Consider the following 26,960-nt stretch of genomic DNA (forward strand, 5'->3'; position numbering starts at 1 on the left):
CAAGGGTTACAAAACTTGTGTCCTTTCATTATGAAGCACAGTGTTTTCTGTAAGTTGAAGGACAGCAACTGACTGAGGTGAACTTAGACAAGGTAGATGATAAGTACTGGGGGTGGAAAGGATAGAGAGCCAGGACAATCTGCACTAAATTATTACAATGTGTACAAGTTATCCAATGTGTGCCAGTAATATACCAGGGAATATCTCACGTTTCACTTACATTTGCTCGGTAGACATAGGAGCTATTTAGACCATGAGGAAGAATTGCGTCGCTACTCATTTTCTTGCCATTAAATGTCACATTCTCATAGACTTTATTCGGAATGGCTTTCAACTGGCCTTCTATTCCTATTCACGCACTTTTTCAATTATTGTTTTATTTATATTCAACACATATTACAAAGAGCGTATTTGAAACGGAGTTATCCTAATGAAATGCTCGAAAGAAACTGGTAACTGATCTTGTCGCTTTATTAATTCGTCGGGTATAAGATGGCAACTGGCCTCATTAACCGTGGCCTAATACAAATTTATTCAAAATGATTTGCATTCCTTGACATGGTCATCAAAGACACCTGGGAGACGGCCATCAGCAAACTTATTTTGGATCAACTATGGCTATGTTTGCCCTTTTCCTTGACGTAATCCCTTCGTAAACTTTTTTCCAACTAATTATCTTTTTTCCACAAGTATTTCCAGGGTTCGCGCGGGTCCTGGAAAATCTAGAGAGTTCTCAACTGATGTCATTTCTATTCACTGACTCGTATCTCTCAGGCCCTGAACTCTGTGAGCCGGTCTCAGTCTTCAGACGTTTTGGCGGAAGCAGAGGAAGTGACTGCTTTCTTACTGGAACTTGCTCATTTTTTTCACGAATGGAGATTCACTCTGCCAGATGTGTTAATACTACTTCAGGTAACTATCAATACATTAATGGTTTTATGCAGGGCTTGAAGCGACGGAATCAGTAGAATCACTAAATTGAAGTCTGTAACTAGGAGTGTGGGTCCTGACCGTTTGAATTGATATCTGATAGTCTTGAAGTCCGTAAGAGAGAGGTTTGTTACCATCAACTTCTGTTTTAGCGAAATGATAATTTTCCTTTCAGAGCCGTATTGGTGTTCTTTGCCAAAGTTGCATAGCTCTGCTGACTCACCCAAGATTGCTTGCTCATTTACTTGAGGTAAACGAAAAATGTCTTCCTTTGCTTAAAATCTTAAGCCGGTTTATCATAATTAATATATTATTCCCTCTGCTGCACGCGAATGCTAATTTGGTGAATTTAAACGAAAGGTGGTCAATTTTACATGGCTTTGAGTAACGATAGACTTTCTGTAGTGGAATCTCCTCCTGACACTGGCAACTAAAGGGCGACGAACTTAGCACAATGTGCTGCAATATATTTTAAACGTATCATATATGGAATTTGAAAATTGTCGACGTTTGCTTACATTAGGTGTCCAAAGGGCGTGCAAGCTCAAGTGCACACGGGAAAGCCTCGACACCAGATGTGCAGCTCTCGCTGAGCCAAACCTTCTCCAGAGAAATGCTCAGAACATACTCATACGCAGATGATGACTCTTTTAGAAACAGCCCTCTTGTCTCTCAAACTCAGTCACAGTAAGCATGCTTTGAGTTTAGATAATGTAGATGCTTTAACAAAAGTTAGGGCTGAAGATTGCGGATAATGCACGAAGAAAGGGTCTGATCAATGCATGCTTTGTACTGAGACGACTTATTCTTTTGTGACAACACTTTTAAGGTGGTTGAAGGTTTTGGAAATATGTCTTAAATCTTAAGCTTATTTATGAAATTTTTTTCGTTGTTGTTATTTGCATCGCGAAAAAAAGAAACTGCATTCTTATTCCCTCAATGTTGCATGCAGAATTTAGCACTATGATTATATGATACTGTATGAAGTAAATAACCTACCATGGCTGCATTACCCCATTTGGACATTAAATGTCGACTAAAAATTTGATTACTGAATAGTTGTTTTTTTCATAATCATCAGGTTGTTGAAGATTCTCTGCAACTCACTGGCGATGCTGCGGCAATTTACTCCGGACATTTGTGGTATTCTCATAGATCAGGTAGGAAAGCGATGTGGGTTGTTCAAATTGTTCATAAGCTTGAAAGTTCGACAAAGTATTTAACCACTTATATTTGTGCTATTTTTTAGGGTATGGATCTTGAGGAATTCCCCCCGCTGCTTTCTCTCGGGTTCAGTTCCCCGACTGTGGACACTGAAGAGCCGTTGTCGTTTGGTACTCTCTTGGCCTGCCTCAATATGGCCCTCTCCAATCTTGGCCCAGTGAGTTTTCTATGTTTTTTGCAAAACCATACGTTTCTGGCATTGTTTAGGTACATTTTTTTTCTGTCGTGAAATGTATGTTTACTTACCGTGCAATGAATGCAAATATAAATTTTATACTCATTTACATCAGTTGTGTAGTTATTTATCTCTGGTGCGACGCATAACCTTTTTCGCTGTTGTAATTTTTCACAGTTATATGTCGTACACTTCTCAGATATACCTCTATCACTCTGACTTTTGAACTTTTTTTTGCCTTGGAAGGCTGACCTGAAGTCACCTGTGAAATCACCAGTCCGAACTCTGTCGGAGTCATTACCGAGGTGAGACGTACAGTTTGCTGAATAATTTATGGTTGCTTGCAGTAGCTCTTTGTCTGAGGAGACTTGCCTTTTATTTCAGGAAGTTACGAGTGGCTCTCCATCTGTTATTTCCTTTCATGTTGTCATGTTCTTGCGCGCTAATTGGTCAATATCTATTGTTTATGGGAGTTTATATGATAAGCTGAATTTTACACGCGTTTTGATTGGTTTTTACGAAACATGCTACTTGCACAGTGTGGCAAGGTACAATATCGAAGTTTGTGTATCTATTTTACCTGCAATTGTATTTAAGAAAGTAAAATTCTTCGTTGCTTCCAACTCGAATCTTCTGGAACTATCTTTGTTTGTAGATCTCTTCTGATGTTCACTATGGAGAATGCGTTGATCATCGCTCTATCTCAGGCTTGTCGATACTTGCGGGATCCCGGACTGGACCTGCGGGTCAAGCAATTTCTAAAGAGAGAGCTTGGTAGTGAACTGGTAAGTTGTGCTGCCTTTACTATGACATCTGCAAATGATCAGACGTTCCAATAATTTAGGATTAGGACGAGATACTGTAGGCCGCTGTCTCCTGCCTTATATCTGGGTTGGTTGGTTGGGGAACGTTAAAAAACCCGCTCATTTCTTGCAGAGTAGGGAGCGTTGCTCACGGTGTTGTGGTCTGGCCTTGTTACCGTTTATCCAGGCCCCAATTCAAGCTTTAAAGCTGAACTGAGTTACCCTATCGAAATATTGCAAATAAATAAAATGAATAAATTTGGTTCGTCGTTGTTTCTAGCGCCGTTAAAAAATGGTTTGTGAGGCGATACTGGTTCACCCCTTTTGAAAGATCTGGGGCAGAGTGATTTGAACTTAGAGTGTTGGTTTCTACTTTGAGCAGAGCCCTTGACAATATTGTGCTTTGCGTTTCCGCTTTTCTGTTTACCATTTTTTCGATTCAACACTAAATCTAGTACTATTTTCATCCCTCACCTCTACATCCTCATATCATTCCAGGGAAAAAAAGCTCGACAGCCCTTACACTAAACAGGTTCCAGTCCATTCTTCTCACAGGTTCAGAAAAAGGTTTTAATTTTCTGACCTTGTCGCGTGAAGAGTGCCAGGGGAGAAATTTCCCGACAGCCCCTACACTAAACAGTTTCCTGGCCAGTCGTCTCAGAGGGTCAATAAACAGTTTTAACCGTCTGACCTTTTTACATTGATTGTTGTTTGTAGGGTAATTTTCTTGGAGGTCTCTTCCGCCACTTTGCCAGACGTGGTCTTCCACCATCACCAGCGGGCACTCAGACCAGTCCCAGCAGCGCAGCAAGGAGGACACCGACTAAGGCTCTGGCTTTCACCGAAGCACCTGAACAGAAGTTCTTTAAACTGGCTGATACCTTTGTGAAGCAAGTTTTAAGATAAACATTACATGCACGCACTGTGAAAAGATCGGATCTTAACCTTTAGTGAATCTCAAGGTGTGAGTTTTCACGAGTTGTTCCCTATTTGGTATCCGAATGAGAGCAATTTACAATAGAAGCCACCCCTATGAAGCTAACTTTTTACCAAGGTGGGATTGATTCAGACAAGTTACCAGAATAGTTTACATTTTCGGTGATATGGTTGCTTTAAGAATACACAACCACAATCTCAAGCGAGGCAACCAGTCGGGAACAAAGGTCTCCGTGAAATAGGTGTACGACACTCTTCAGATCTGATGAGGTTTTGTGTGAGCTGTCAAGGAAGAGGTTTTCTAAAGCACCAGCCTATTGCTCACCGTGAAGTAGGGCAATAAGTTATTCAGATCCAACTTTGAATGGGTATTGAGTAACGTCAAGTGCAGCCTGAAGAATTTTAGTAATGCGTAAACCAAATTTAATTTTTTTTATTTCTTCTTTCTGCTTCAAGAGCATCAATTTTGTGGTTAAAAATGGGTGCGCCAATCGTGGGTTGTGTAGCTCTAATTCCGCTATTTGTTAACTTAAGTACATAAGTAAGATTGTCTACGTAAAACTGTATTCATTTGTAAATAAATGTTTTCTTTCCTTCCTAATACTGATTAAAATTGCGTCTTCAGTTTTCATAACTCTTTGTCGTCTTCATTTTCACTTAGTTATTCCTTTTGGCTTCCTACTTTCTTGGCAATGGGGTCTTCTCATACCAATCTGTCCTTTCATTCACTTCTAAGTACGATTTCCGATTTTTGATCGCCTGATTTGTACTATGTTATACTGGGTTGTGACGAAACAACGTCCTTGACGTCATTCTCGTGGTGTAATAGCCGTGGTGTAAATTCATCACACCACTGTCATTACATCATGGCTTCGGCTGACTCAAAGTTTGACGATTTGTCAGATGCAGACATTGATTCCCTTATTGATGATGCAATTCCTAAAAACGCCAAGAGGGCAACTGCTTGGGAAATATCTGTTTTGAAAGGTAAGGTTATTTTAATTTTAAATTTTTCATTCAAGCTAGTTGAGGTGTATTTGCGCGTTGTCAACAGGTTTCAGTACAGTGTTTGTTTGTGCAGGGTATTGAATTTGGATAATAAAAATGTTTACGCACTCATTGCTCGTGAGTTATTGGGATTTACCTGTACTCATTCACAAATAATGAACTCGAAATTTTCAATACCGCATTCAGTAAAGCCTCATTTATTGTTCGTGAACTCGTGCAGGTAAATCCCGATAATTCACTCGCTGAGTGCGTTAACCTGCAATTATTCTAAGTTTTGAACCTACGCTTACAAGCGCCGCAGGATAAACACACTTTACCCTGCCCTCGGTTGAAGTGTCCAACCGTGGGCAGGTTATTTTTGTGCAAACGTTAGACGCTTGTCACTTTTCGAAAGAAATCACGCCTTTTGATTGCCAGAAACTTCGGCTTCAAATAAATAACCGAAAGAAAAGGACTACGTAAATAAAAATGAATCAAAAGAACACTAAATATAGCAAAAATATGAATCCAGCAAGCGAGTATCTGCATAAATAGAGCGGCTTTGAAGTGATTGAAGCTTGCAATTACCACCCTTTCAAGTAGGTGTAATATGACCTTGGCTGAAAAAAGGGAGCATTTAGTAGTCTTTACTTCCTACTTTTAACTTTACTAAAGCTAAGTTGGGTCGTAAAAGGAATGGTTTATGAATGGATGAAGTGCGACTCGCAAGCGAGATGTTATGACGCACAATGAACCAAGCATGAGTATATCTGAACGTCACACTCGTAAACTGTTTTCCTTTACCGTCAGTGTAAAGACATCAGCGCATCATTTGATTCAAATTCAGCTTTGTTTAAGTGAACAAAGGTTTATGAATGGAGCTCTCCTGGAGCTTCTAACTCTTCATCTAATTGCGAAATTAAAGATGCTTTTATAGCAGCTTCAGGGAGTTTGAGTAAGTGCTGCTGGGAGTGATTCTTGATTGCTGAAGCGAGGCGAATGAAAACCTCTGTGAGGAACGGTACAAGGTGTGAGAACAAAAATACATGTTTACTGACGCAGTGTAAGGTCATCTCTCTTGTTACATTTGTACTGAAAGTACTTTTTGTTCACTACAAACTGAGGTGTGCATAACGCAACGGGTTCACAAACATTTGCCATGTGAAATAACAGCTTTTTTGATGCTTTTTTCAAGTAACGCTTGAAAACAACTGCAAGGAAAAATTTTCTGTTCGTGACAATTATGAAATGAGTCTCCTTTTCCATGGATTAAAACATTTCTAGAAAATTCTAATGCAACGCTGTCTTCATTTTTTTTCAATGTTTATATTCAAAGGCAATAGTGTCTTCTCTTGTCCATTAACATTTGCAGCGAATAAAAAAAAGGCGTGGAAAATTTCCTCGTTAATGTTCATAAAAGTGCCCATGCTAAGTGCTTTCTGAGACAGGTTAAGATGCCACTGAATTGCGCGAGATAATCCTGTGATATATTGAAACGACTTTTTTTTCGGAAATGGGATATTTTATTCTGGTAAGAAAACAAATCTCTTGATATTTTTTAACATTTATAGAGTAACAAAAAACAAATTCAATTGCTTTTATCGAAACGTTGAAAATGATCAAGTAAGATAGAATAACATTAAAAATGGATCACATGAAATATTTGTTATTCTTTCCCTCACTTCTGTTTAGCTCTTGGGAGATACTTAAAGATGTGGCAGGTTGTGAACGCACTAAGACGCCAGGATCATTTAAGTATTTGCTCTCTTTTGTCTTTTTCTGAAAAAAACGCTTGGAATTAACATAACTACAGTTGAGCTGATTGGTGGAAAAGAAGCACTCGCCATTAAATGAAATATGAGATCGTAAACGGATAGAAAGCGTATTAAAGATTGATACTGCGCCTTTCGCTAGCTTAATAGTTCGACTACTTATCAAGGCTAACGTATATTAAATGAAATTTCACAGAGTTAAAAAAGCATAACCTATCGCCGTCTACAAAAGTAATTATTTGTGGGGAAATAACAAAGCAGCACAGTTGATATCATCTGCAAAGAAACTGAGAGCAGTTTGCCAAGAGGTAAGTAATACAAGGAACAGAAGTACATATATAAATATAAGTACACTCTTTATATGTCGGGTGTCTAATAGGATTCAACCGTCAAAACCCGCTTACTTTACCTGATTAATTCACAAGAGCTGTAGCCGTGTTGAGTGTTAGCGCGATGTGCTCGTCGAATTTCAGTATTATTTGAATCTTGGTTGTAGAATACTGTTATACCTCAAATCTTTGTTATCGCTCATTATCTACGTTTATATATCTGTATTTAAACCTCAGCTTCGTTTCCTTAACGTTTAAAAGGGAAAATTTGTTTAATGGCGCTGCAATAACCCAAAATGGAAATTATTTCTTGGATTTAATGTTCTCAATTTGTTGTCCCGTCGTTCAGTCGATTCGAAATGACTGGATCTTTTTTTATCAATCTGAGCGCAAATTATGTGAAAATTCAGCCAAAGGTAACATTGTCAGGTGAAATTTCCTGATCAGGTTAGGAATTTTTAATTACAGTTATTTGTTCTTATGATTTAAGACATTGATAGATTGTCAAAACATGCAATAAGCCGTGAAAACGAAAGAAAAGAAACGCAACAGAAGACGGGTTTTTCTTCATCGGACGTTTTTACGATGTAAGAGATTTAAACTGACCATCGAACCGACAGTAAAGAGATTTCCTACAACAGTAATTTATTCACTCATTTTTTAATTTTACCTCAGATAGGATAATAGCCGAAAAAGTATTTACACTTCAATATAACGGTCGCTTCACAACTTTGAAGCAAGTTCTTGATAATGCACTCAGTAGTGGATCTTCACTATTCTTAATCATAATCAGTTGAAAGAGAAAAACCCCTTTATTTTCTATTTTTAGAAAAATTTAAAATTTCACCTGAGAATTTTATTAATTCATTCATTTACGTTCTCGTTTTTCCTCATTTAATGGTTCCATAAACTATTCAATGATATCCTTAGGTAGGCTACATATTGCTATCACTCTTTACTCTTTGACCACGTTGGTACCAAACATCTACATCAATAGCAAAACGTTAAGCAATAATTAAATGCCTTCTCCAGTTCTCAAAGAGCCCTGCTTAACAAAAGAAATTCAATTTGAGGATAAGACGTCAAATATGAAGACAACGAAACATGATTCAACTGCATATTTGACAATTGTTATGGGTTATGCTGGCTTTTTCTAAGTCAGAGCATTTTTTCCATATGCTGCTTAAGGTATTTTGGAAATTTAAGTAAATTTTCTTTATTAACGAAAACTGCAAACGCTATTCTTTTTATTTTATTTCCATTCGGAATTGCGGAAATGGCATCAAAAATTTCATGTAACTTCTCTCAGAACCACTTGTTATAGCGTAGTACTTCCCTTGTATCTCGTTCATTTTCAGGAAATATTTTTTATTACTTTAGCGAATTTTCAGTGCAAGTCTAACATATCGTCATTTTTCAGACTCCACGTGGGTATATGAAGAGGTTTGCGTTCGTGCAACTTTAGAAAAGAAGAGAGAGAGAGAGAAGGAAAAATAGATTTGATTTGGTTCTCTCGGTATATTTTTCTTGCCGCACAGCAAGATATTTTGTAATTCTGTTCGTAGTTTCAATTTACTCTTCTTAAACTAAGCAATTTATCTGCGCAAAAAGTGTTTCTCTAGCTTGGATGAAAGGTAGTAACTACCTTATTGTTGGGTAATTAAGCATTATCAACTGAGTTGATAACGTAAATTGGCCACCGTGAAGAGTTTTAAAGCTGACGTTTCGAGCGTTTGCCCTTCGTCAGAGCGAATGACTCAGTTGATGATTCGAAATTACTTCATTATTCTCTCCCATCGACGCAAACTTACCCCCTTTATACCTTATTATTGGTCGGTTGAAGTCTCTAAAGATGACCTCTTGGAAGGTCTTTTAAACAAGTTGCTGACGCATGAAAATTAATCTTCAACTTTAACCTTCGTACTCTGATAATGGGTTCCGGCATATTGAAGCGATCAATTTCAAAACTAGGGAAGCTAATCAATCTAGATTCAAATGTGAAACTGAATTTCAGTCGTGTAGTGAAATTAATTCACCTGAACAGAGTGCAGATCATGTAACATGAAAACTTTGCAAGTTCTATTTTGCTGCAGATTTTGCTGATTTTTTATCTTTCAAAAAGATAAAAATTCACTAAAGTCGACGCCGCAGAATTTTACTGCTCACTTTCGTTGAAAATCCCAGCGGAGTGAGGGAGGGTATGGGTAAGCTTTCTGTTTATTATGTTTTTGATTCAACGCTGAATCAAAAACACAATAAAAGGTGTAAGTATTATCTTTCAAAGTTTTAAAACTTTAAAAATTTCAACCCATTATTAGAGGTTGTCTTAACTCAAGTAATAAAAATATGAAAACTGTTCGTTTAATTCCAACATAATTTGGTTTTATCAACTAAATTAATATTGTAAATTGGCCACCGTGAAGAGTTTCAAAGCTGAAGTTTCGAGCGTTAACCATTCGTCAGAGCGAAACGAAACGTCAAACGCCCGAAACCTAAGCATTGAAATTCTTTACGGTGGCAATTCACATCCACTCAGTTGATAAAAAAAATTATCTTGTTATACCCCCCCGTCGACGCAGCACCGCAGTTTCTTTAGAAACATACCCCCTTTTGTCACTCGTCGTTTAATTCCTGGTTAATGTTTCGCTGCTTGAGCAGAAAAATCTCAAAAATTACTTCACTGGAGAATTTTAGTACTGTAAGAAAATTGCTCTCGCAAAGACACTCGATGGAGCCAAAACTACCGCAAAATAATCATGCTACAAGGCGATTTAATGATTGCATAATAGATATTCTGACGCAAAATAAATTTCTTGTTAAGAAAGGGATAACCAGGGTTTATGCCAGAAATTGACAGTTTTAAGAACCATGGTATACAAGGCTTACTGGGAAATATTTGAGATTCGACGGTTCTTGGCAGACCTCTTCGACAGATATCAAATATTGAATCTGTTCTTCCACCTATTTCAAAAGCGACGTAAGCTTTTCAAATTTACTTTAAACTGAAGTATTTTTTGGCATAAAATTACATTCAACGGCGAATATATATTTAAAATGTGTCATCTCCCTTTCATGTCACCTTTTCTTCCCTGCAATTTTAAGTCAGTTTCTGACTTGTGCTGCAAAAGTTATTGTTCAACAATGAACTTTTCAACAAATATTTCAGGTTTTAGTAATTTTAAACTTTTTTTTAATTTTTAAATGCCCTTTGTATATTTCTGTACACCACTTTCTGCGGTATTTTACGAGTACAAAGTTTAAAATTACAATATAGAAATAATTTATTCGTTAGAAAACTTGAAAAGAACTGAACAGAGCACTCATTCCAAAAACCGTATCATAACTTTACAGAATTACGAAAAATTACCGAAAATTCCCAGATAAAGTATATGAAACGAAATAAAATATATAAATTAGTGGATGTCGTCAGATAAAAGGCAAAATTGAAAAACATGGTAACAATTTTGGCCCATAAGGGTTCGATTTTGCCATGTTTATTCAAGTTAGTGATTGAAATTTCGAAATAGATGTATTCCTACTCGAGCCCTGAGCTTACCCGAGTGGAGAGATAAACCTTATTTAAACAAATAACTGGAAAGGAACGTCGAGGAACGTTAGAAAAAGTCCACTGAATGCAGTGTCCATGTCTGAACATTATGTTCTCTCCATTAGCTTTTAGCTGTAAAAATTCTTTTTCCTACGTCGGAGGAATTTTGTACTGCAGGTCCAATTAGCGAAGTGGAAAAGCGAGATTATTTAATTTATTTTTCTTTCCCGGATATGCCGAGGGAATGCTTCTCGAGTTTCTTTCGCTTTTGCGATACCAGCAGCTGTATTTGTTTTTAAAGGTATATTCCATTACTCGAACAAAAAAACTCTAATTATTACTGCAATGAACAGGAAGATAACAAAGATTAAAGGTTGTGTATTTACTTTGCCGACGCCTTCAAGACATATAGGGATCTGTATAACTAGTGACGGTTGCGCAATTTTCCGTAGAAGTTTTCCGACAACCGTAGTTTGTATTCGACTTAAGGCTGTGTGATCACTGCTTAAACGAACCTCACATGCTCTTTAGGTAAGAAAGATCCGTCAAGTCGTCAAAGGGTTTTATCTTTTTTTTAACTTTCAACAACTGACAAAATTTATTCCTCTTAGGTCCGAAATAGTAGCTGCCAAGTTAAGGTTTTCATCAATTGTCTTCGCCTTGGTGCTTTTTACATCCATGCCAATTATATAGATTTTTTAGTTAAGAATTAGTGTCAAGAGTTAAAGGATGGAAGAAAATCTAGTTATAGCTTTATTTACATCTTTATCTCTATGTTGCAGTTCTTCAGGAATAGCTCTAGCCAAGTCTAGATATCGGGTTTAGTTGAACATCAAATACGCTTAAGGCATATCATCGAGCATACTTTTCAACAGCACGCAACTCTGCCTACAATACTATTTGTTATTGTTGTTGTTATTGATTTTTTTTGCTTTCTTATGGCCTCGTTCACTAATATAATTTCATGGCATGTAATTCGACATTCAGTCTGGTAGAAACAGTAATTCACTCATTTGTATATGTCACAAAACGCTTCCCATACTATATTCCGAATCCACCAAGAACATTGATTAGTTCTTGGGGACAACTTAATAGATTATTAAGACGACATGGTCGTTAAGAGATGTCTTGATAAATAAATAACTACCCATCGCACTTTGTCTTCACCAAAGGAAAGCACGTAGAAAAACTGGTAATGGCCCTAGCTCTTAATTGTTCAAAAAGAAACATTATCAGGTACAAACCTGGGACACTTTGGCTCATGATTTGAGAAACGTTGAAATGAAATTGCTACCAAAGTCCTTGTATGACAGAACTTGTTGATCATAATTCCGTGATTAAAGGAAACAAAAACTCTTTTTCTCTGAATTTTTCCATTTGAAATTTCCCTATTTGATCGAATGCAGCCTCAAGAACTGGGAATTATTCATGTGTATGTTTGCGTTTTCATCGCAGCCTCTCGATCGCAGCATTAGCATGTAAGGAACATTCAAATTGCATCGTACTGAGAAAAGTATTCAAGCCTCTAAATTGCTACTTTAAGGAGCTTTAATGGAAGTTTAAAAAGCTGAATTTTTATTTCGTGCCCAGTCCTCTTGGAGGCTTAGCGGAAAGTTATATACACGTTTTTTTTTACTGCTTTTAAATACTACAACCAATTGACCAACATTTTCTGGGAATATCTTCTAAGCACTCGTGAAAATTCTAGCATTTTCAAACGAAAATATTATTTTCATGAAAAATGGGTAGTAAATCTCCCTTTGTCATGATTAAATTTCAATTCCATTACACTCCAGTAAACTGCTTTTGATAATGCAATTTTCCATAGAAATATATTCAAAATTCTACACAGAAAGCCGCGTTCAATAAGGTTTTCCAAATAGGCCAAAATAAACAATGACCGAATATTTTCATCTACGTACCAACATAGCAAATCACTGTAATGTTTCCATCTAGAACACAATTGCTGTTATTATCTGAATCAGACAGATAAATCTTTCATTGAAAGAAAACAGTATATTATGGTATTTTCTGCAAGATGCAATTCCACTGTAATTTTATTTTTGAGTGCGTCGGTCTTAAATTGTGTCGCAATCGTTCTCAGCCGGAGTAAAAAGCACTGGTGGTTCTCAACTCAGCTTGTGAATTTTGACACGATTTTCTTGGTAGGATATTCTCTTCTACTCATGCTTTTAAATCATTATGATTTCAAATGTGTTTTAAGAGAATATTTAAATCTCTTCTAGGAGAGCGCTTTTCAAATTCTGCGCAAGAAAAGCAGTGATGTTAATCTTCTTCTAAATCTCCGCACGACAGGATTAAAAAAAAGATATGTTTGACTTCATTGTCGCAAAAAAATCAAGGAAAGGTTACAATTTCGATTTTTTTCTTGATCGGGTAGCAATATTTGTAATATATATGTAGCTCGACTATGAAAGTTTTTATTTTTACCATCGCAAAAAATCGCAGATATTGATGTAAAATTTATCATGAAAAGTCATCACATCGGCACCAATTAATCTACATCTTTTAAGGCAGTTGTGCACGACTTTTCTTTTCTGTATCTTTTAGTTCGTTTGGCTGATTTTAAGCTGGATGAACCTCTGCGTAGGCTTAAGCTGGCAAGCCACTATAATTTGAACGTTAAATGAAATTATACGAACCTTTAAAAGTCTCAATTTCAAGTTATTTGTCAGTATTGACAGACGCTTCCAATTTTTCTCACGTTTCCATTTTCGTGAATTTTCTTTTTCTTTTCTTTAAGGAAGCGTCAGGTCATCTTGACGTAGTTTCAACGCGTGGCTAAAAACTAATCTCTCTTAATGTTGGTTTTTAAGAATAGGAGCTCTGTTCTTGATGAACATTAGCAGAAATGAAGTTTCTTGTTATTTATGTAGATCATTTTGAGGAGAGAGATGTGACTCCTTTTCGGCTGCAGGTACTATTTGAAATAAGATTACACTTAAAATTACTGAGATTTCATGTGCAGTCTGATTAGTCAATCTTACGCTGTATGACAGACGATCTGATTGGTCAATTTTAGGCTGTATGGATGATTCAGTTTCACACTATGGTCCACAGTTGTTTTGCATTCGAAATAGAAAATAACATCTATAATCCCCTTAAGCAATCAGACGCCGAAGCCGAGGAAAACATTGATCACAATATAAACTTACACTTGATTGGAAACATTCTTCAGTTTTCGTGAAGGTATCGTTTTTCCAATTTCAATTGTTTGCTATACTTCCCCCGCGTCTTTATTTCTCTTTTTATGCACGCGCGACGCACGTTATCTGGTCAAGTAACCAATCGTGTGTAGAAACCTTGAACTTGACACTGAGGTTGACGTGGACACTTCCGGAGTTTAGTTTTGCGTTTAGAGCTTTTTGCAAACTTGTTACTTGGTTGGTTTGGAGTTTATGAACTCTTGGAAGCTTTTATTTTCACAGCCAAACGTATTTTATCTGTTGCATGTTTCATATCTCATCGATGGACTTTGCACTTTAGCCTTTTGATCGGAAGAGGAATTTCTACAATGTTTTTAAAAAATATGTTCAGTAGCTCGCTCTTTTTTTTTTAATGGCGCCAGACCTTTTCTTAACTGTGACGTTTTAAGTGTCTTCGATTTCAGAGTGGACAAGTAAATGATTTGCCTTCGTGGTTCCTGTTTTCGAACCATGCAAATTTGGGTGATTTCAGGTCGTTGTTTTACGAAGTCTGTTCGGAAGCAAGATTTGAAAACACACTTTAAGGGCTGTTATTCTGCTATTGATATCCCTTGTTTTACTTAAGTTTCGTTTCTTTCGTAGTTTTACTTTGCTTAAGCTCCCTAAGAAACGAGCACCATCAGAATCAGGTATCAGGAATTAAATTTCCAATATTTTCATATAAATATATAGATTTTCTACCTTATTTTATGTCATATTCTTAAAAGAAGTGAACACTCGTTATTAGCTGTTTAGTTGCCAAATGTTATTTAGAACTCTTATAAGATCATCCAGATTGGCACACCGTATTATTATGTCCGAAGGATGACAATGAATACTTCCGTTCCATCATTTCGTGGTTTTTGCCGAAAATGGTTTGATGATCCAGCTTTTGAGAGACATTTTTCTCATCCCCCTCGTAAGGAATTACTTTGATGAGGTTTCAAATAGCAAATGGGCTATAATTGCTTATCCAGAACAGAAGTATTGCTTGCTGAAAGTTCTATTATATTCCATTAGTATGTACCACACAGGTAAAAAGTGTTTTCCGAGCGCGCTGATTGGCTAGTTCGGGAATGCTTACAAACTAATGTTCGCCTCCACTTCGGTGAATAATTATTAATTATCACTCTGTCGTTCCGTAGAAGACGTAGGTATTAAATTTGAGTTCCTTCGTTTTCAGGAACTAATCGCACGAATGAGTCCAAGTTTTTTTTCATGTAGACTTCAAGAATAAGTAGAAAAGGAAGTGGAAATACTTTTGTTTTGGGATGACATATTTCACAAGCCCCACGCAGTATGACAAAATTTCACGTGCATATGAAATTTCAAGTGAGATGAGTGTTATAAGCGAATGATGAGTGTGCCTTGATGCCTTTCAAACGCTTGAAAAAAAACGCAGAAGTGCGTCTATTTTTACAAGTAGTGATTTTTAAAAAGCATTTTAAAACTTTGTTTAAATTGAATGTTAAACATAAATAACTTCATATCCTTTTAATGTCGAAAAAAGTTGCCAACCAATTTAGGACGTGATGGTCTGAAGTCCAACTGGTGAGTCAATTTCCTGCAGATTCAGCGTCAGTTTTCTTTTTGTTTGTAGTTCACTTTCCGAAGACAAGAAAGTTATTTACGTATAACTTTAAGTTAACATAAAGAAATAGAAGCTTCTCTTTGACTTTAAGTCTTGCACGATTAAAACCAATTTGCTTATTAATTTTCTTTACATCACAATGTTCACTCGTTTTCATCGTTTAAAATTTGATATGTTTGTTTCTCAGGAGAAGAAATAAGCCTGCATTACATACATACATACGTTTATTGTAACTCCCAACTCGGGCTTTTCGCTTACAATGTCTAATTACAATATTGAAAATACATATAAGTTAAAAGGGAGAAGGAATAGCAGGCAGTTGTTCCACTTTTGTCCGACATCAACCATTGTAAACCTAGCATAACTTGCATAATTGTATATCAGTATGATTATATATATATATATATCTCCTTTTCTCTTCGATGTTTACCTCTTTTGAGACTTATTATGCTTTATATTATACTATTCAGTTTTAAAATAGCATTTTCAAAGTCTGCTTTGCTGTTTATTCGTCACTATTCTACCTCAAGACTACGAGTATAATATTTGTTGGAGGGTGCCAATAGTGTAAAAGCCCTGTTGTTTCCTGTGGGCCTCATCGCCACTTTTAGCATAATTTGTTTTTTTCTGTGCACTTAAAACTTGATAATTAAATTTTGGCAAAAAAGGTGGAAAGAAAAAAACAACAACAATAACAGAAACCGAAAAAAACCTGAAAGACGAGAGAGACATAAGGGAATAATTTGAGGATAGCCAAATGATGAGGCAGCAGAATATTCACAACGAGCTTCGATTTGCCCATCAAAGCCGGAGGCTTTTTGTTTAACACTTTAGCTTTTCTGTTTTCACGTGGAGGAAAATTAGTCCCCTGTCGTTTAACCTCTGAAAAACGTCACCTTGAGAGATCTCTTCAAATAATTTATTTTACTCAGCTCATCGACTGAAAAGAGTTTTGTCTGTTAATGCAACATGTGTTTTTCTTACGCGGAATATCACTTTTGCGGCATTTGCAAAATAGGAACAACATCTACGGATCTATACCTTTGTTCTGATTCGACTTACTTTAAATGATAGGAGTTTTGCCTTTGATGTTAATCAGAAATATGATGTAATTGTGACTTACAAAGTTTCCATCCAAAGGTTGAGTTGCCCAGTTTCTTACGAGAACCCATGAAGATGGAAATCTAAAGACTGACGGATTAAATCGATCACACACGTTCACTTTGAAGTCAGGCACTTAATCGTGACTTCGTTCAAAATAATTTGAGTTTGTATGCTAATGTATAAAACGCAGGTTAAATAGTTTACAATCTAATGGTCAAAAGCGACGATATATTTGTTCTCAGGTAGTAAACCATTTTATAATATAAACCCAGTGAAGAAGAATCTCAATCTAATGCCACAACTGAGAACTAAAGGGCGGGCTTGCTTTAATTAGTCATGTTTTTGTTATTCCCACTGCTCTGGTTGATAAAACACTGTTTTTTCGTCAACTTTGGTAATTTCATAGAATTAATAAGAATATCTTTCAGAAATCCCATAGGGAGAACAATACTACTATTTTTCAGAATTTTAGCGTACGTGTTATTTAAGTTACCGCTCTAGGGGGTTTGGTATGTACTTGATAGACTGGCTTAGTAAACAGAAATAATAGTCGTACTTGAGACAGCCACTTAGTTGTGCTCTTTAACTCTTCCATTCAACACTTTAAATAGAGACATAGGCAAACAATTTTTTTTATTTTAGAATTGAAGGCCAGAGACATTAAGGTGGTAAAAACGTTACATAACGCGACAGTTGAGGATTCAAAGATGGCTGAAGAACTTCTCAGTCCGAGCACTTACCACGTCTTAGCCTTTGTTTACATCGTGTTGGCCATCGCTGCAATCTTCTTCAATTCCATAGTCCTTTTGACGTTTATTATGGACCGTTCCCTTGTTTTGCCAGCCAACGTTCTCATCATAAGCATAGCTACTTCTGATTGGCTGATGGGAGTTATGATAAATCCCCTGGGAGCAGCCGCAAATGCGTCGGAGTCTGCATGGTTCACTGACACTACCTGCACATTTTATGCTTTCGTGTCAACTTTCTTAGGCCTTGGAACCATGTTGCATCACGCAGCATATGCATTGGATCGATATTTCGTACTCTCTCGGCCAATGGAATCGCAACACAGCATGGGTCGCATGGTAACAGTGGTTCTGATACTATGGGGTTTTTCCCTTATGTGGAGTCTTTTCCCTTTGTTTGGCTGGTCTGCGTACGTCCCTGAGGCCGGGAGAATTGCTTGCTCCTTACGATGGCAATCGGCCAAACAAGGCGACACCTTCTTCGTCATCTGCCTTTTTGCGTTTTTCTACATCATTCCACTCGGCGTCATCCTAGTCTCTTACACACTCATGTTCGTAAACGTTCGATACATGACAAAAAACGCTCAAAAAATCTGGGGAGTTAACGCAGCTGCTACCTTGGAAACCATCAAAGCAGCGTGGAAAATGGCCAAGATTGGCTTGCTTATGTTCATTGGATTCTTCGCTGCATGGACTCCGTACGCAGTCGTTTCCTTCTACGCAGCCTTCCTTTCGACCGACTTTTCGCTTATTACTGCTGCTTTCCCAGCGATGTTCGCCAAGACATCCAACATCTATAACCCAGTCATTTATTTTTTCGCATACAAAAACTTTCGCGAAAGCCTGTTGAAACTATGGCGTCGATACAGGAACAGAAATACCGTGATGCCCCTCGGTCAGTCTAGTAATGCAGCCTTTGTCATAAGCTCCGCCACAAGGTCAAGACAACGCCATAATTCCACCTCGGTTGAGGAATTCTCTCTATAAAAACCTGAAAAGAATACAACATTACGTTGTAGTCTTACGACGCTCTCCATGTAAATGCAGTGTCATGATTAAACATTTCAATGGGTGGAAGACTTCTCCCTTCGTAAGCCATCAAGAATTTTGGCAGCGCACCAGACAAGACATTCAGCACTGGCATGCAGTAACATACAACTACATGTCAACAACAACGGAAAAGTATTGTTGAAGAGTATATGACTGTCTCTTGTATGATTCTGTAAGCACAAATTACCTGTTTCTATTTATCAGTGCAACCCACACTGTAAATTGGAATGGAGTTCCTCTCAAGTAAAGCCTCCAAACGTGGAATGAGACTTTGTGGATGCATATTGTTAACTACCCAGTTGATTGTAGAGATTAAAGCGTTCCGATTGGTCAATTATTGTACTATATCCTTCTTTAAGTACTCACTGGGAAGTGATTGTAATACTGAAGCCCTTCCTTTGAAAAAAAAGAGAGCAATCAAATAAAAAAACGGCCACCAAGCGATTTCTTGATGTTCTTGAATAAGAAGTATTATCAAGAAATGAAAAAAAGAGTAGTAATCATCCTGGAAACTATACGAAAAAGAGTAATTCTTCTTGCATGGTGGAGAACGTTGTCTCAGGAACTGTTCGACCACAACTACTTTGCCTCTGTTGAAAAAGCTCGTGGTCGCTCTTGGCGAGTAGACACGACGACAGTGCTGTTTGAATAATATTTCGCCTCAGCCGATACAGCAGCACTGACCATCAGCAGCAACTCGATTAGACTGCGGATTACATGCGGTGTCCTCATTTGCACGCGTCATGTGTGACTTTGTTTGATTAACTGTTGAAAACATATCCATAACCATCAATCTCAAATATTTCAATGGAATACTGCTCGAGACTTGTTGAAGTCGCATCTCGTGAATTAACATGATCAGTACACAACGATTCGCGAACTAATTGCTTTGCAACAGGGTTTACGTGGAAAGCTCTCGAGAAGAAGAGGGCTGCGAAAAGGGTGATCCAATATCCCGTGCAGCCCCCTCCGTCTTAAAAGACGAAAATGCATTGAACCAGCAAACAAAATCGTTAATAATTGAAAAAGTTCAGTGCTGCTTTCATCTAGGGGAATTGATACACCTTTGTTATTCTAAGTTGTTAAATTAACCATATCGCTATAATGAAATCTCTGCTGTCAGCACTAACCGTTAAATAAGTGAAAAATCTAGCAATTTTTGTTCAACTTCAAGATATTGCGTGATTTAACTTTGGAAGAAAATCGATGCCCTTTCTGCTTGTTTCATTTGCACATGTTAAAGGTACAAATTACCTGACTGAGACAACTATCTCGTATTTTTTTTCTCAAAGGACAACAACAACAAAGACGACGAGGACAACAAAAAAAAATTATACAAAAGAGAAACATCCGATTACATTATCTTGTATCTATTTCTCTCTAAATCCTTGCCATTTACATTATCGTATACAACTTAACACCTTTATTATAGATTTAACAACATATCCCTTAGAAAGATTCCTCTGATGTAGAGTTATACAAAATCCTCACACAGACGTGAAAAGTCTACCGTCTCATGATCTCATCGGTTCGTTCAGCAGAAACCAGGCACTTTCTTAGCTTGTTATTACGTCCTTGGTGATCTTTAGGATATCTAGTTTTCTCAAATTTGTACCTCCCTGAGGCACCTACTGATACTTTTATAAATTTATTTATTTATGCAACTATTTTGCACTACGCCAATCAACTAATTCACTCTCTCCGACATCACCATTATTGAAAACCTGTTCGAACCTTAACGCCTTGTCCTCACCACACTACCAGGCCAGATCATCAACGAATTATTAATCGTTTGAAATGCTGCATAAAATCTTCTTTATGGTTTTCGAAAAAAGTCATTTAAAATAGTTTGTGGCAAACTGGAAGTGTTCCCAAAAAGAATAATTATCAGTGAAAGACACAAGGAAGGAGAAATTGTTTCTTAATCAAGTAGTATAACGATCAGAAGAACACATTGCCACGGTCTTTGCAAAATCCCAGACCGCTCTGATTATAAATCATAGCACCGAGGCCCAAATAAACGTTAATCTGTAGGTCTTCATCAACAACTTCAAAATTGTTGAGTCTTTCTTGGTGGGGATCGGCTTCTCTAGCCTCAGTAATGGCCTTCTCGAGAGCTTTGAAGAACAGTTCGTGCTGCGAACGATCTGGGGGGGAGTCCTGGAGCATGCTTTGAACGTGACTCGTCAAAGTGAAGTAGGGCATGTCAGACCATGGGTTCCACAGCTGAAAGAAGCCGGGTTCCACACGGGAAAAGAAAATTCGCATGCCCGACTGTTTGCTACGTGGGCTGTTTTCCGCATAACCAGTGACCCTATGAAGGGAAAAATATATGCGCGTGAATATCTAGCAATGCTTTGACTGCCTCACAAAGTTGTACTCTATCTCACCACTTAAGAACTACCGGTTAAAAATATTAGTTCTCGCATTTTCCCGAACTTTCGATTCCTTGTGCAAAGTTCCAGTATTTCTCGGTTCATGTGTGCATTCAACAATCCCTGACAGATAAGAAAAGCGGTAGTGACTTGTGGCCTAAGGGGTGCAATGCATTCCAAAAACAAAACCTAAAACACGAGCGCATTGCGAGGAACGATGGACTGCTGACAACTTCCAGAGTGGAACCCATGTCACGTGTAAAGGAGAAGAATTAAGCCGGCCAGTTAAGATAAGACGTTCTCGATGTTATTGTGGTTTATTAAACTATTTCAGTTAAAACATCTCGAAATATTACTTCTGCAAGAATATTTACCTCAACAGGGGTAAATAAAACCATATTTACAACTCGCGAAAATCTACTACTCACACGAGTTTAAAATTATACAATCATCAAACATCTTGAATCGTTAATTAATTAATATTTAGTATACGCAGATATTTCTCAAGAATATAACAGTTCCAATCTTCGCTTTGCTTATTGCATTATTATTATTATTATTATTATTATTATTACTATTATCATCATCATCAAGAGAACTATCGAAGTCCTTCGCGCTCATGCAGCAAAAGCAGTGGTCTGTTGGCTCTTCATGCAGTAAGACATAGCCTATGCTACCAGTCTGTAAAGAAGTTTGTGATGTCCTTCTCAAGGCCTCTTCAGGTGAGCCTAGAAAACCGGGCTGGCCAGACAAACGGAATAAATTTTGTCACCTGTTCAAATGGGAAGGTACAGCTAGGTGGCCGTGAGGGACAAATGGCTCAGTAACCTTACTGGAGTATACCTGTTGGAAATTTCTGGCCTATTTCCAAGATTTCGATCAGCCGGACAGCCCGTCTACCCACACGAACCTACCGGAACAACTAAGATAGCGAACCCGCCCTGTTGACCTGATTCTTACCAAGAAGCCTAAGTCAAGTTCCTGCCCTATGTACTTCACCTCAACATTATCACGATTTGTTAAAATTTAGAGAAAATAAATAGGACTTCCTGACAAAACCAGGTTTTAACTGGTTTGCTATAACATATTTGCAGCATGAGAGGGAAATTCCACGGTTCAAACAAATGATCTACTATTAAGAACCAATACTATTCACAGCTATTAGAGTCAAAGTGTCCTAAAATCCAAACTTTCCGCGATCACGATTGAAACCAAGGATGCCGTAGTTGTGAAATATGGATGAAATCCCACAATACACTTCAATCATGATAGGCTCGTTATGCTCAATCTCGAGAGAGTCTTGTGCCACACCCTCCTGAAGGGTATTGTGGGAATCGGTAATGGCCTGGATTAGAGACTCCTGAAATGGATCAAGCTGCATATGCGGGGGCAGATCACTTACGACATCATTCCCTTTGTGCCAGCAGAAAGTGACAAAGGGCACCTCGTGTGACCATGGATTCCAGTTCTGGAGAAAGCTGGGTATTGTGTTTTTGCCAAAGTAGACGCGTAAACCAGTTTGGAAGTGACGTGGACTGAAAATATACGGGGGGAAACTGACACTAAGCTTAAGCGTAACATTGTCATTTTGATCGTCAACTTTTCGTGGAAGCGAATGACACGGGAAGCGTCAACAGGTCATAATGCAGTGTACCTCATCTCCCGATCACTCGTACCTTTGCTACCGGTTGTAAATCATGCCTTGGGCTAATTTGAATCAAAGAGTACCCCCCCCCCCTCCTCCTTAGAATTCTTTGAAACATTTATTATGACGAATTACTTTCTTAGTGATTCTAAGTGAACTTTTTTACTAGCCCAAGGCAATTCTCGTTTCCCTTCCAGTCAATATTACTACTGTATATGTGACAAGTCACAACGACAGTACTACGGTACAAAATGTTGAATGTAAGTTGAACATGCGGAGTATTATTTGTCTACTTCGTATTTGTTTTTGCATTACAAAAGGCAACGAACAGTCCCCATCAGGTTCTGCTGGACAAGGATAACCTTGACTAAATTGGCTTGTGTCTTTTTAGCTTTACTCCTCAAGTTCTTAATGTAAAATGAAACTCAGTTTATCAAAATGTACAATGTGAGAATAGAATTTAATATTGCACTTTTCCCAATTATTGCATGTAATTCGTTCTCAACTTTCAATGGTTCTGACCTCAACTACCTCGAGCCTTTTACAGTTTTTTTAGAAAGGTTTCAGTTATTGGAAGGCACCTGCATTAAGAGAAGCTCTACCCCAGCAGTGACCCAATAGTTATTCAGCATCCCTCTCCCCCTAGGAGTATACACGAATACCAACATCATACTACAGAAACCAGGATATGCCTGGGAGCTATTCCAGTCAGAATAAAATGCAGACCTGTCCATTCTTTAGCACCTTTCACTGTAGTGGAATTTTTTCACTCCCACCCCCTCTGAACGATTCCAATTCATGCGGATGTTTCTCGAATTTTCTTTCATTAGCCCCTACACTCCCAGGAGACCCAAAGTTCTTCTTTACATGTTTTCATTAGCACCTTTTCAAGAGGGTGATGCAAAGAAAAATATCAACTATAGAATATTTTTAAATTGAAAACCAAATTCTTGTGATAAACTATAAGCCATGTACTTGTGTATGGAAGACAGTGCAGAGAATGCAGATTTAAAAGTTGTGAGCAAGAGAGTTAAAGAATATCCGTAAAACAGAGATTCAAACACATTGATAAATAAATTTGCATTTCATACAGTTACCAACTCTACACGATCTTAACATGTAAACAAATGATATGTACTCACATCATCATTGTGGTCTTTGGATACACAAATCTGCCGATCTGAATCTTATCACATCTTATCAGTGGAATCTTCCTCATCTCATTAACTTTCAGTCCAATAAAATTGTACTTGACAAGACAAAGGCTCTTCTTTGTGATTAAGACAATTCTTTCTTTCTCAAGATCCCAATGGTCAATTCTATAAACAAAATCACCAATGTTATTACACCAAACAAAACAACTCAATTCTGTTACCCTGATTTAATCTATATTGGTTTTTCTTTGTTTTGGTTATCCTTCCCTTTACTATTTTTTACATTTTGTTTTCATTTAAAAAGTCTCTCTCTCTGGCATTTCACCTAATGATAACTGAGATTTTTTTTAAGATGGCACTCAACCAAACTGAACTTTGTTACAAACAGTGTAATAATAAGGAATTCTCTGTCTTGTGAGTGGCACTAAATAAAAAATGACATCTTCAGGATCAAGGTTGACATTTGGATTGGAAAGCCTGCTTTTTTTCCCTCAGTTAAAGAATTCAACAGTCAATAACCCAAGTTTTTCATTAAAATAAGACTGGAAGAAAATTTCTCAGGTTTTTTAATATGGATCAGAGAAAGAAGGAAAATTTCAGGGGTATGTGGAAAGTAAGTAAATAGTGCGGAGGATGCCAAGTAAATGCGACATGGAAGGGGTCTAGAGGGGTGTGCTCTCCCAAGAAAATTAAAATGTGACCTCTGAATGGAATTCCTACATTTCTGGGCAATAATTATTAATTATTGCAATAGATCATAGAAATCAATTGGTTTTTAGTTTACTGAGAACTGTTATGTTAGAAATTAAAAAAAAAAAGGGAAAGTGGAAACACACTGCTTAGTTATATAGAACCAAAAACAACTAGTAATACACAGTTGTACTTAATATAATTCATAACTTTTTTTTCATATGCAATAATGTGTTGACTCCAAATACATGTATACAACAAATCATTTCAATTACTCCTATTGTAGATACAAATTTACTGCTACATGTAATAAACTACATCTAAAGAAGAGCATTCGTTTTTTTTTTTTGTTTGTTTATTTTTTTATTTTGCCATTTTGTAATTAAGAAACATCAGTAGAAATAAAAAAGGAATTACATATACATCAATATGATATGGCTGAAGATTTAGCACGTGGTGAGGAAACCCCAGGGGAAACCAAGAGGCTTATCAGGGCATGAAATAAATTTTTTTTTCGGATAGTCACTTGGCTCCTAAATTCTTCAAAGTGGTAGCCAATTCAGAAAAAGTTGGTCGCCATTTTCAAAGACAAACAAAACCTTTTTTTACGCTGTCGTCGTTCTAAGTTAGGGAAAAAATCTTTAATGTGATACAAAGCGGACACTAGGATGGATGATATGCAACATCCAAGCTCACAAAACATACATAAAACAACAACAACAATAGCAGGCACTCAAACAAACATATACTTAAGCAGCATGAGAAAAGTAAGAAAAAATAATAAAAAAATCAATAAATAAATAAACAAATAAATAAAGAAGAATAAGAAGGGTGTCAACTTAGGAGTAATGTTTGCAATTTAGACTTAAACAGGGTGTGCCAACATTTTGGATTTGAGAAAATTGAAAAATTTAGATCCTTGGAAACAATGCAAACTGACTGATACATATTGTATTTGTTCTACAAGGGGGTATATAAAAAGAATTGCATTGTCTGATGTAATTACAAGAGTGTATTATCAGATGGACTGCAGACTTAAGAGGAATTGTTTATCACACAAATCTACCTTGGTATAACACCATAAAAAGTTTAATAAGAAGAACAGGGAGAACATAGATACTAATGTTGGGGAGTAAAGGGTTAAATTACAATGACTTACTCGCTCAATAGCCATGAACTGAGGAGTTCTCCATCATTTGCATCCAAAGAGGCCTTGCACTCCTCCACAGCATTAGCAAATGCCCCTTCCTAGAATTCCACAAATAGGTAACAGTTAGTTTAGTAAATAAAATTTCATGCTGATGTAAGGAGACTAAATGCCCACCAAGGGAACTACAGTTGTAAATCAGTGCAGAGAAAGGAACTTAATCAAAGAATGCTTGATCCAAGCTGTATGCAGGATGCCTATTACATGTGAACTTTATGACCCAGCTCACTGCACAATCTCTGAAGCTCAGTGGCAGAGCATCAAAGCCCAAAATCTGACCATCTAACCTTCACTTCTCCGTAGGGACTCACAACTTATTTTCTGTCCCCAGCTAAATGTAAAAACACCTTTCATAATTCAAGTCATTTTTCTATGTTTTGTTAAAAATCATGAGATAACAGGCATTTCACTGTGACAAAACTTCACTTGGACCAGAAATAAAAATTGTTTTACTGTAAAAAATACCAGAGGTTTGCTACAAGATGACACCAATCCTCATCATGGTGCTTCAAAAATTTATTATTAAGGGCTGTACATGTAAAATCATGGCAATTTAAAAAGTAAATAAAAACATCCATCAACCACCATAATTTGCCTCCGATAAAATTATTTTTATACCTGATCTTTCATAAATGGACGGTAACATCATTTATCATTGTTATAAATAAATAATGACATAACTGCGAGCAAAACAAGCAAAACAAGCAACAATTCAATTGCTGAGAAATTATCCAAGTTCAAAAAAGAGTCAGGATCTAAACATTTAAACATACTAAGATGCTTTTCAAAGTGGGCAAGGTACAAAATGTAAGAAGTCAGATCAGTCATGTGATCATTTCAAAAAATACGCAGACCGATTCACGATTATGTGTCTTCCAAACATGCACATAACTACGCCGAGAACTTGCTACTTTAGCGACAAATCTGCCAACTAGAAAAGCAATGGATAATCTGCAAACATCTCTCAATCAAATGAGCGTAAGATGAACTCCACAAAGTGCTTTTATGGGAATTTTGGTGCAACAAAAGCCTGGATATAAGTCGTGCAACCAAAAGCTGCAGAAAGCTGTTTCGCGCACGGACTTGAAACACACCTTTAATTTGCCTACGTGCAAACTTCTCTCAAAATCTTCGAAAACGATACTTGTGTAAAGAATTTTTCACACATAATATGTACATACCCTGAGTGAAAAATACTTCTTGGCCTGTTCTTTCCTCATTTTATCACCGAGTTCTTTCACTTCTTCACTGGTTAGCACGCCGGTTCGAAGGTTGGGTTGCGACTGAAATGGAGAATGCTTCACTTCGACATCTGGTACACTCACTTCTTCGTCAATTTGTACATTTGACATATCGGATGCAGAACTGCTTCTTTTATCGACTTCTGATGCTTGAGCAGCCATATCTGTCGCAAAATTGGAATTATTTGAGGGTTTCTATCTGCACACTGTTTCGCACAGGAAAAATGAACGATCAGCGACAGTGATCT

At 37.2% G+C, this 26,960-nt stretch overlaps 3 protein-coding genes across 6 annotated transcripts in view; 2 read left to right on the top strand and 1 right to left on the bottom strand.

Moving 5' to 3' along the window:
* Positions 1–4,691, top strand: part of LOC131788649 (nucleoporin NUP188) — a 33,612-nt gene extending 28,921 nt beyond the window's left edge. For both annotated transcript variants that reach the window (XM_059105725.2, XM_066171860.1), the window contains exons 49-56: positions 775–912; positions 1,106–1,180; positions 1,454–1,617; positions 2,012–2,090; positions 2,180–2,311; positions 2,576–2,634; positions 2,985–3,114; positions 3,850–4,691. In XM_059105725.2, coding sequence (XP_058961708.2) covers positions 775–912; positions 1,106–1,180; positions 1,454–1,617; positions 2,012–2,090; positions 2,180–2,311; positions 2,576–2,634; positions 2,985–3,114; positions 3,850–4,038 — 966 coding nt within the window. In that variant the 3' untranslated portion in view covers positions 4,039–4,691. The remainder of the gene's footprint in view (positions 1–774; positions 913–1,105; positions 1,181–1,453; positions 1,618–2,011; positions 2,091–2,179; positions 2,312–2,575; positions 2,635–2,984; positions 3,115–3,849) is intronic.
* Positions 4,692–7,011: 2,320 nt separating this feature from the next.
* On the top strand, positions 7,012–19,738 carry LOC131788666 (melanopsin-B-like). Of its 2 annotated transcripts, none has more exons than XM_059105756.2 (2): positions 7,012–7,135; positions 17,247–19,738. In XM_059105756.2, the coding sequence occupies exon 2, from the start codon at positions 17,312–17,314 to the stop codon at positions 18,335–18,337; it is 1,026 nt and encodes a 341-aa protein (XP_058961739.1). In that variant the 5' UTR covers positions 7,012–7,135; positions 17,247–17,311; the 3' UTR covers positions 18,338–19,738. The 2 variants fall into 2 exon arrangements, with proteins under 2 accessions (XP_058961739.1, XP_058961740.1); XM_059105757.2 differs by lacking the exon at positions 7,012–7,135 and adding an exon at positions 15,431–15,460.
* A 62-nt stretch (positions 19,739–19,800) lies between these two features.
* LOC131788668 (tumor protein p63-regulated gene 1-like protein) lies at positions 19,801–26,956 on the bottom strand. Of its 2 annotated transcripts, none has more exons than XM_059105758.2 (4): positions 26,653–26,956; positions 25,424–25,512; positions 23,563–23,739; positions 19,801–20,714 (listed from the first exon to the last, which is right to left on the bottom strand). In XM_059105758.2, exons 1-4 carry the CDS (start codon positions 26,872–26,874, stop codon positions 20,342–20,344), a joined length of 861 nt encoding a protein of 286 aa, XP_058961741.1. In that variant the 5' UTR covers positions 26,875–26,956; the 3' UTR covers positions 19,801–20,341. The 2 variants fall into 2 exon arrangements, with proteins under 2 accessions (XP_058961741.1, XP_058961742.1); XM_059105759.2 differs by lacking the exon at positions 19,801–20,714 and adding an exon at positions 20,744–22,310.
* Positions 26,957–26,960: the final 4 nt, after the last annotated feature.

The sequence above is a fragment of the Pocillopora verrucosa genome, chromosome 9 (genome assembly GCF_036669915.1).
Source record: "Pocillopora verrucosa isolate sample1 chromosome 9, ASM3666991v2, whole genome shotgun sequence".
Classification (NCBI taxonomy): Eukaryota; Metazoa; Cnidaria; class Anthozoa; order Scleractinia; family Pocilloporidae; genus Pocillopora; species Pocillopora verrucosa.